The sequence below is a fragment of the Setaria italica genome, chromosome IV (assembly GCF_000263155.2).
Source record: "Setaria italica strain Yugu1 chromosome IV, Setaria_italica_v2.0, whole genome shotgun sequence".
Classification (NCBI taxonomy): domain Eukaryota; kingdom Viridiplantae; phylum Streptophyta; class Magnoliopsida; order Poales; family Poaceae; genus Setaria; species Setaria italica.
The window spans coordinates 18018484-18027987 of NC_028453.1; the positions used below are offsets into that span (position 1 = coordinate 18018484).

Sequence of the window (9504 nt, forward strand, 5' to 3'; positions counted from 1 at the left end):
AAAGAAAATTTTGCACCAATATAATTCTGAAACAAGCCTTTGCTTTTATATACCAAGCAAAAGAAAAGTAATGTCTGTATCACTATACAAATGCATGGCAAATTAGTCAACCTAGCTTCAATAACTGAACGATATAACATACATGTGGTAGAATAAATCAGGATGCAGGATGCCAAATTCTCAATAAACACTCCAAGGGAATCTCATAAGTTATGAAACAATGTTTAAGCATAGATTTATCCAATTCTCCATTACCTCCAAAAGCATCAATACACAAATTTAGCAAAAGTTGCCAGAGAATCAGAAGAAACTGCGGATATCAGTTGATGTTCTCAAGTAGCAAGAAGTTAACACAACAGTAAGCTTTTGCAAGAGAAATAGTGCTGCTAATCAAATTCAACCATTTACAGCCACCATGCTAGCAGAAACATTCCCAATCTCTAAAAGGTTGATGCAGACAATAAAAAACTGTGGCTTAGGCTGCATGTAGTCGGCTGCAGACTCAGAGAGTGCTGGAAGGATGAAGCACAGAGGCATCATTGCTGAGTTCAGCATAAGCGGTCAGAAGGTCAAAAGGGTCGCTACACGAAAAGTCAGATGCTATGCGGAAAACCCAAGCAGGAGAAGCCCCATCAGTGGATTGACTCTTGAAGACAATCAGCTTACAGTCTTTACTGACCCATTTTGCAGAAATAAGTGGCTTAAGCTTGGCAGTCACACCATCCGCAGAAGAGAAACATGCAGAGCTCACCATAACCACCATCTTCTCCAGGACCTGCGCTCTCTCGGCGATGAACTTGAGAAACGCTAGCTCACTTCTTTTCCCCCGAAACTCTTGGAAAACAAACTTCTTCACATGCTTCTGGACACAATCAATACAGCCAACCTCCAGCCAGAACTTGAGATCAGGCGTGCCACTGGGGGCATTCAGTGACTGCAATCAGATAAAATCACCATATACATAGTTCAGATAGCAATTGTGCTGAGTTATACAAAAAGGACTTATCAAAACAAGCTAACAAGTTACCGTTGTGCTATTAATGCTAAATACCAAATGAAATAAGATGGGCTGGCAAGATTTACAAAGACATGGAGCGTCTCGACGTTGGGAAAGCATCTGAGGAAGGAAGGCACCATCTTGACTTCACTGTGGACTTCAAATTGCAACTCCAAAGCCAAGATCTTGACGCTTGGGACCATGGTGCTTGGGCTCACCTTCGTACCCACCTGCAATGCAAAATGTGTAAATAAAATGCACCAAAACAGAAATGTAGATGACATTGGAACACCATGTTCACACAATTGTACAAGTACAAGGATACAGAATGGAAATTAGGACCTTGATGATGGTGTTGCCAATCTCTAGTTCGAGTTCCGGCTGCCAATGTCCCAGCATGCGCAGCTTGGGTGCATGGCCAATCTTGATCCTTGAGCGCATATCGCTCCGCGGGCTACACGTAATCATCCACAAGAAGAGCCTCTCCAGTCGAGGAGCATCCACCACAGTGATGTCCGCCAGGGCAGACATGGTCATCTGCACGCACCGCAAGCTGCGGCTGACCAAGCGGACGCGATTACCAGTCTGGCTTGTGATGACAGTGAGGATCTCCAGGACAGGGCTCTTGTCGATCAGGAATTGGAGGTCTCGGTCCTCGATGATGATCAAGCTGAGTACAAGCTCCTGCAGGTTTTGGAAGCGGGTGGCCCGCGGGAGCCTAGCAGTGCTCGGGAACCTCCAGGCGCCTAGGTGCAGGCGGGTGAGCGAGGCGGCGCAGCCGAAGAGCGAGGCGGGGAGAGGGAAGTCCAGCGGCCACGGGCGGTTGATGAAGACGAGTTCTTGGACGCCCTTGGCCGCGAGGAGCTTCAGCCAGCGCTCGATCTTGGGCTGGTGCGACGCCATGTGGCCCCGGGTGAGGTGGGCGCAGCGGAAGGGGCCCGGATGCGCCTCCAGGACGCGGGACGCCACGAGGACGCCGACCATGGACGTGATGTCGTCGCCTCCGGGCGCCATGCGGTCGGTCCGGACGCCGCGCGGCACGATGTGGGCGTCGACGAGGGCGAGGGGCACGGAGCACCAGAGGCCGCGCCAGCGCGAGGCGAGCGTGGCGGTGCGCGCGGCGTCCTTGGCTGGGAGGCGGGAGACGATGTTCTTGAGGATCGGGTCGGGGAGGCGGCTGATGCGGTCGACGCCGTCGCCTGGGGCCCTCGCGGCAACGGCGGAGGCGAGGGGCGCCGCGGGGGACACGGGTGGGTTGGGGATGGCGGGGTACAGGAACATGAGCATCATGGCCGTGCCCATCCCCAGCGCATCGGGAACGTCGACGCCATCGCGCTTCAGGTCGCTCTGCAGCTTGGCCTTCATCTTTCTCATGCTGACGCCCATGAGCGGCTGGTGCTCCATGGTCGCCGGCGGTGGGCGGAGCGGAGAGGTTTTTGATGCGGCGGTGGGCGGAGCGTCGAGTTCAGAAGTGGAGTGGAAGGAGTGGAGGCGTGGATGGGTTGGTGGGCGTGGAGAGGAGCAGTTTATCTAGGGTTCAGGTTCCGCATTACTGGGCCAAATGTCCGATCTCAGGCCCATGGAATGTGGTACGTACTTCAGTTGTTTATTTCCCAACTTGCAGACATTCTGCGATCAATCTTTCAGTCAGCCGTTTCTTTCCCATTTAAATAAGATGGAATTTGTCATAGAACAGTGAATTTAACTGTAATTTTTTGTCAAGTTATAAGCAAAAGCTTCAACCTTGTAGCTTTACAAGAAATATAGGCATGTGAATCAGATAAACTGTATACTACTCTTTCCGCTATAGAATATAGCTATGCTTAGGGTGTAAAATTTATCCCTTTTTTTAGCAAACAGTCCTAAGTACCCCTCCGTGGCAAATAAGTGGTCAAACCCCTTATGCACCAGAAATGGAAAGGCAACATCTCTCCACCACATGTCCGATGATTCAAATACAGCGAACGCAACGTTACCTTTGTCGGAAACTTGGGATTTTGAATGGTGAGCCTGATCCAATTGTGGCTGTGTCGTGAGAGTTTAATATCGCATTCAATGATCCCCTACTCGGTTGGATTTCGAGATTTCACCCTATATTAAAGGCTGGATAACAAGTTTTGGTTGGATCGAGCTATGGGTAACATAATAATGAGCTCACAAGGCTCAGCTCGTTAGGTAAATGAGCTAAAGGTTCAGCTCAGCTTGACTCGTTAACGGTTTGAGCGCTTGTAAGCTAGTGCCGATGAGGATGGCAGCTAGGTCCTCTTCTACTTGGTCTTCTCCTCGATTCGGAACTTGGTGCTCGTTCGGTTTAGGTTGTTAAGTAAATGATGAGCTAAGGTTTAAGTCGGCTATTAATTCGAACTAGCTTGTAACTCGGAAGCTAGTGCCTAAGAGGATGGTAGCTAGGATTTCTTTTCATTGCGTCTGCTCCTCGATTCGAAACTTGTGCTTGCTCCATGGCGTGACAGTAAGTTGTAACACAAACAACTTGTAGCACTAGCATTCCACTTAGGAACCCAAGATATTGATAGTGTGATGTGAGATCTTGAGGATTAGGGTATTATTTAGTTCCTCCTTTTTCCAACTTTGACACTACGCAAAAAGAAGATTCCCCATCACATCAAACTTGAAGTACATGTATGGAGTACTAAATATAGACGAAATCAAAAACTAATTGCACAGTTTTGTTGTACTTTGCGAGACGAATCTTTTGAGCCTTATTAGTCAATGTTTGGATAATAATTCATAAATACAAACGAAATGCTACAGTTGCGCATTTATAGCAAAATGCAAACTTTGCCACTCCCAATTTGGGAACTAAACAAGGCCTAGATGAAGAATCAGCTTTTGGAACTACCTGTTTTTTGTGCAGCCTTGTTCCATATAATGCTTGGTTATAAGTGCTAACTTCCTACTCCTTTTAGTTGTAAAACCCACCGCCTAATGTACGCGCAAAGATAATTCTGCTAATTTTAGCCAACATGGACCACCAATATTATTTTATCGAATTTAGGTTCTCATGGTAGTACAAACCAATAGTGTTCCAACATGATGGCACTAACTTGACTTTATTTACAAGCAGAGGATCTCTACAGCACAATGCTTAACTTAGAAGACACACAAGATGTTTCGAAAAAAGAAGACACACAATGAACCACAAATATATACTCCACCTGTTTCAAATTGTAGGTCTTTTTGACTTTTCAAGGTGTATAACTTTTGCTATGCATCTAGATATAGTGTACATCTAGATGCATAATAATATTTATAAATCTAGAAAAGCTAAAACGACATACTCCCTCCATCCCAAATTACTATTCCTTTTAGCTTTTGATATACTGCTAGATATATACTATGTCTACATACATAGCAAAAGCAAAAGTAATGTATGTAAAAAAATATCAAAATGAATAGTAATTTGTGACCGATGAAGTTTAAAGTGTGCGGACGATACTGTAGTATTTTGATTCGCTGCCATATATTACCACACTTTAAACTTGGTCAATTTGGTTATCGTGTGCGATTTATAACTAGCCTCGTGCGCATTAATTACCGGCAAACGACAGGAATACAGACTGTAAATGGGCCCGAGAGCAACCAAGTTCGGACATTTGGCCCATCAATTCGGACCAACCAAACCCTAAGTCAGCTCAGCAGCTCACTTGGCTACAAAACAACACGGCCGCCACCAGCCCACCACCCCTCGCCACTTCACCCACTCCGCTCGCCACACCGAAACCCTCGCCGCTCGATCGGCTCACCACCGGCGAGCATGGACCAGCAATTTCTCATGGGCATGAACATGAGGGAGATGGGCGACATCTCCAACCCGCAGTTGCAGGCTATCATGGAGCAACTCGGCGTGGACTGTCCCCAGCTCGTTGGCCTCGGCGTCGACATGGCGCTCCAATACTTGTACGACGCCACCCCGCCCCCGCCCGTCTCCCGCCGCGCGCCCCTCGCCTCCGCTGCCGTCTCCGCGCCCACCGGCGACGACATCGACTGCCTCAGCCGTCTCCCTGACGGGATCCTCAAGAACGTCGTCTCCCGCCTCCCCGCCAAGGACGCCGCGCGCACCGCCGCGCTCGCCTCGCGCTGGCGCGGAATCTGGCGCAGCGCGCCCCTCGCCGTCGTCGACGCCCACATCCTCCCGGACGGGTTTGCGGCCGTGCGGATGGCGCCCGGAGGCGACGACCCCTCGTCCATGCTCGTCGTCGCCGCGGCGTCGCGCGTCCTGGCCGCGCATCCGGGCCCCTTCCGCTGCGTCCAACTCACCTGCACCCACATGGCGTCTCACCGGGACGAGGCCGCGCGCTGGCTGAAGCTCCTCGCCGACAAGGGCGTCCAAGAACTCGCCTTTATCAACCGCCCGTGGCCGCTTGACCTCCCTCTCCCCACCGAGTTCTTCGGCTGCGCAGCCTCGCTCACCCGCCTCCACCTCGGCGTCTGGAGGTTCCCGAGCACCGCCGGCCTCCCGCGCTCCGCCCGCTTCCCCCACCTCAAGGAGCTCGTCCTCAGCTTGATCATCGTGGGGGACCGAGACCTCCAATTCCTCGTCGACAGGAGCCCCGTCCTGGAGATCCTCACCATAATTTCAAGCCAGATCGATGTGCGCCTCCGCCTGATCAGCCGCACCCTGCGGTGCGTGCAGCTGGGCATGAGTGCATTGGCGGACGTCAACGTGGTGGATGCTCCTCGCCTGGAGAGGCTCTTGCTGTGGATGACCATGAATCACGATAAGGGCTCAAGGATCAAGATTGGCCATGCACCCAACCTGCGCATGCTGGGACATTGGCAGCTCGCAGATCACGAACTGGAGATTGGCAACACGGTCATCAAGGTTCTAGTTTCTATTATGTTTACTTGTTTATTTGTGCCAACAATACATGCCATTAATTGATCCTATTAGTTTGTGTGGTTCATGGCATTTCACATTTGCGTTTCAGGTGGGTACTAAGGTGAGCCCAAGCACCATTGTTCCGAGTGTCAAAATCTTGGCTTTGGAAGTGCAATCTGAAGTCCGCAATGATGTCAAGATGGTGCCCTGCTTCCTGAAATGCTTCCCCAACGTCGAGATACTCCATGTTTATGTAAAACTTGTCACTACTGTTCTATTTGTCATTTTTGCATCATCACTAATAATGTACAGTAGCTTACTAGCCTGATTGTTGTTGCATGGCTCATCTCCATAGCTATCTGAACTATTTATGGCTTTGTCTGATCTGATTTGCAGTCACAGAATGCCGATCATACCACCAGCAAGCTTAATCTCAAGTTCTGGCAGGAGGCTGGCCATATTGAGTGTGTCCAGTCACATGTGAAGAAGTTTGTTTTCGAAGAGTTTCGTGGGAATAGAAGTGAACTATCGCTCCTCAAGTTCATCGCCGAGAAAGCACAGATCCTGGAGAAGATGGTGGTTATGGTGGTCTCTGAATGTTTCTCTTCAGTGGACGATGTGAATGCCAAGTTGAAGCCTCTGACTTCTGCAAAATGGGCCAGTGAAAACTGTAAGCTGAGTGTCTTCATGAGTCCAGTTTCTGAAAGGGGGTCTCCTACTTGGCATTTTCGCATAGGATCAGATTTTTCATGGAGCGACCCTTTTGACCTTATGGCAGCTGATGCTGAACACAGGGGCAATGCTGTGCTTCATTATTTCAGCAGTACTCTCTGAGTTGGCAGTCATCTACAACCAAGCTAAGCCATGATTTTTTTATCGTTTTCATTAGCTTTGGCAAAGATTGGGCAGGTTCCTACTAGAATGAACTGTTGTAAGTGGTTAAGTTAATCAGTAATTTTCCTCTCGAAAGCCTACTGTAGGCATCAACTGTTCTCTGCATTTCTTGTGATTTCTCTAGTCCAATGTGGCTCTGCTAAAATCAATTTTGTGTGCAGAACTGCACCAAAAAACTGTTTCAAAACTTACAAATTTTGTTTGAAGTGTTTCTTGGAAAATCTGTTGAGTCTGTTCAATCTTCATCACAATTTATTCTTTGTAGAATTCGCATTCCAAATCCTGACTGGTTGTTTTACCTTGCAAATAAATTGTCAGCAGGCCATTATATTGTTTAGTTATTGAAGCAAAGCTTGATTGATTTGCCAAGTATTATGTTGTGATATGGGGTACTACTTGATTTTTTTATGTTTTAGCTTCAAAACATAGCTTGACACTCGTGACATGCTTGAGCGGTCGGTGGGTCAAGTATTTTTGCTTCAAGTATGGATTTGGTGTCCAGTTGTTCATTCTGGATAGTGTGACTGAAACAGTTGACAAAGTTTTTGTTAGTGTATATATCTGACCGTCCCAATATGTTTGGCCTCATTTGTCCCTTAAATAAGCAGGATGTGACAGCTTGAATGGTTTCCTATTATATTTAGTGATATGTCTACCGCACCTAAAGATATGATCTGAAAATATGCCCATTTTTATGAAAGCTGCATCATTATTGCTACTGGTCAATGTGAATCCATAGATAACATTGCTTTACTCCATCATATCTGTAGTCTGGAAGGACTGTCATAGAATTTGTCTTTTGCAGATTTTAAAGGTAAAGACTTTTATTTATTGGATTTCGTCTCCCCTCTCTATGTATTTTCTTTTCTCTCTTAATGAAATGACACGCAGCTCTCCTGCCTAGTTTGAGAAAAAAATATTTATAGGATTTTGCATGGCATTTCTTAGACTTGCTGGCAGAGTGTTGACCGTATGAGTTACTCCTTTTATTTATCAAAAATGCCAAGTGTTCCTACGTCATAGCTTTGATTAGAAATACATATTGCATACATTGTTTTGGATATTATCCCTAATGATTTTGAATTTACGCTAGTTGTCCTTGAAGTTTTCTAGAATATGGACTTATTGGCATTTTTTCAGTGGGATATTAAAATCTTATTATACATTTCATACCTCACTTAGTTCACAATGACAAGCTTGAACATGTTTTAAAGCATCATGCACTTCTTTTATTGTTTTGGTGGGATAGCCTATTTTTCTTGCAAACCACAAGTCAGGGATCCACGTCCCATGGGTACCAATTGAGGATTGCCTGTTGTACTCAGTTTGAGTTATGTGCCCTAATGGGGAGTCTAGTAACCACAAAGGCAACAGTTTCTACTAGCATGAACCGTTCCAAATTGTAAGTCATTCCAAGAATCTTGGAGAGTCAAAGCATCTCAAGTTTGATTAAAATTATAGAGAAAATTATAAAGATTTATAACATCAAATGGGTATACTATGAAAATATAATTGATGAAGAATCTAATGGTACTTAGTTGACATCATAAATATTATTATATTATCATATAAATTTGGTCAAACTTGAGATACTTTGACTTTCCAAGATTCTTGGAATAACTTACAATTTGGGATGGAGGGAGTAGCTTGCAAAAACCTACAGCTGCTTGGAATAGCTACCTGTTCCATGAGAGGCATAACAGCTACTAGCCCATCTGTAGCAGAATACGATAGCATGAATGGCTTACTATTACTTTAACTTTATATATACAGACTACAGTAGTTACATATATGAACTAAAAATATTTTCATTATGAAAGCTGGTGTATAATTGCTTGCAGTGGATGTGAATCCATAAACTACAATGCTTTACTCCATACGTACTACTATGTCTTCAGTCATGAAGGACTATTGTGGAAGTTGCCTTTTTGGCGATTTTGTACACTAATTATCATGATTGTTGCTGATTCCAAATGTGGTGTTGCATGATTTTTGGCATGACCGAGCCTCATGTTCTTATTATAGACTATTTCCGTGCCTTTGTAATGATCGAAGAATTCTTCAATTGTGTTCACTGATGAAAGTTCATAGAATTAATTTCATTCTCGAGTTTTGACCATAAGAATAGCATAAAGCATCCATTTGTTTGTCAAATGCTAAGTGTTTCTAGGTTGTAGCTCTGATTGTGGTCACTCTGTTCTTTCCCTGCCTCCCCACAGGTTACAGATTTTCACTAGTTGTCCAGTTCTTGAGGGCTTGAGGCTTTCAAGAATGTAGGCCTGATAGCATCTGCAACGGGGACATTCAAAGCTATGTCCTCCAATCATTACAATTGCATAGATTGCTTGATTCGAATTATATCCTCCGATCACTACAATTGCACTAATTTGTCAGATTGCTTGGTTTGAGTTTTGTCCGCCGATCATGAGTCTATTATATTGCCTCAATTCCGCAAAGGCACAAGCTTATTTGTAGAACCCGTGTGTGTGTGTGTGTGTGTGTGTTGTGGTTACAGTTCTCTATCAGAGATCTTTAATATTCCAGGTTCTGATATCTACAGCGTGCATTACTAACTTACCATGATGGACACCTGCTCTCTCGTCAAACAGGCACCTCCAACTTGGAAAATGCAGCCTCCCAGTCTTGTGCTTCCACTTACCTTTGCAATTTCAGAACTCAACTATTATTTGGGAACATGTATCCCAAATTCTGTTTGTTTAACTTCCAATAACTTTTAACCGTTCTGACCCATAGCACACAGAAATGACCCTTG

General features: G+C 45.7%; 2 protein-coding genes across 2 annotated transcripts; one reads left to right on the plus strand and one right to left on the minus strand.

Annotated features, from left to right (window-relative positions):
• Window positions 1–261: 261 nt before the first annotated feature.
• Window positions 262–2401, minus strand: LOC101770965 (F-box/FBD/LRR-repeat protein At1g13570). The gene is made up of 3 exons (XM_004966923.3): window positions 1340–2401; window positions 1084–1227; window positions 262–934 (listed from the first exon to the last, which is right to left on the minus strand). Exons 1-3 carry the CDS (start codon window positions 2399–2401, stop codon window positions 503–505), a joined length of 1638 nt encoding a protein of 545 aa, XP_004966980.2. The 3' UTR covers window positions 262–502.
• A 2371-nt stretch (window positions 2402–4772) lies between these two features.
• LOC101771362 (F-box/FBD/LRR-repeat protein At1g13570) lies at window positions 4773–6671 on the plus strand. The gene is made up of 3 exons (XM_012845251.1): window positions 4773–5840; window positions 5947–6090; window positions 6234–6671. Exons 1-3 carry the CDS (start codon window positions 4773–4775, stop codon window positions 6669–6671), a joined length of 1650 nt encoding a protein of 549 aa, XP_012700705.1.
• Window positions 6672–9504: the final 2833 nt, after the last annotated feature.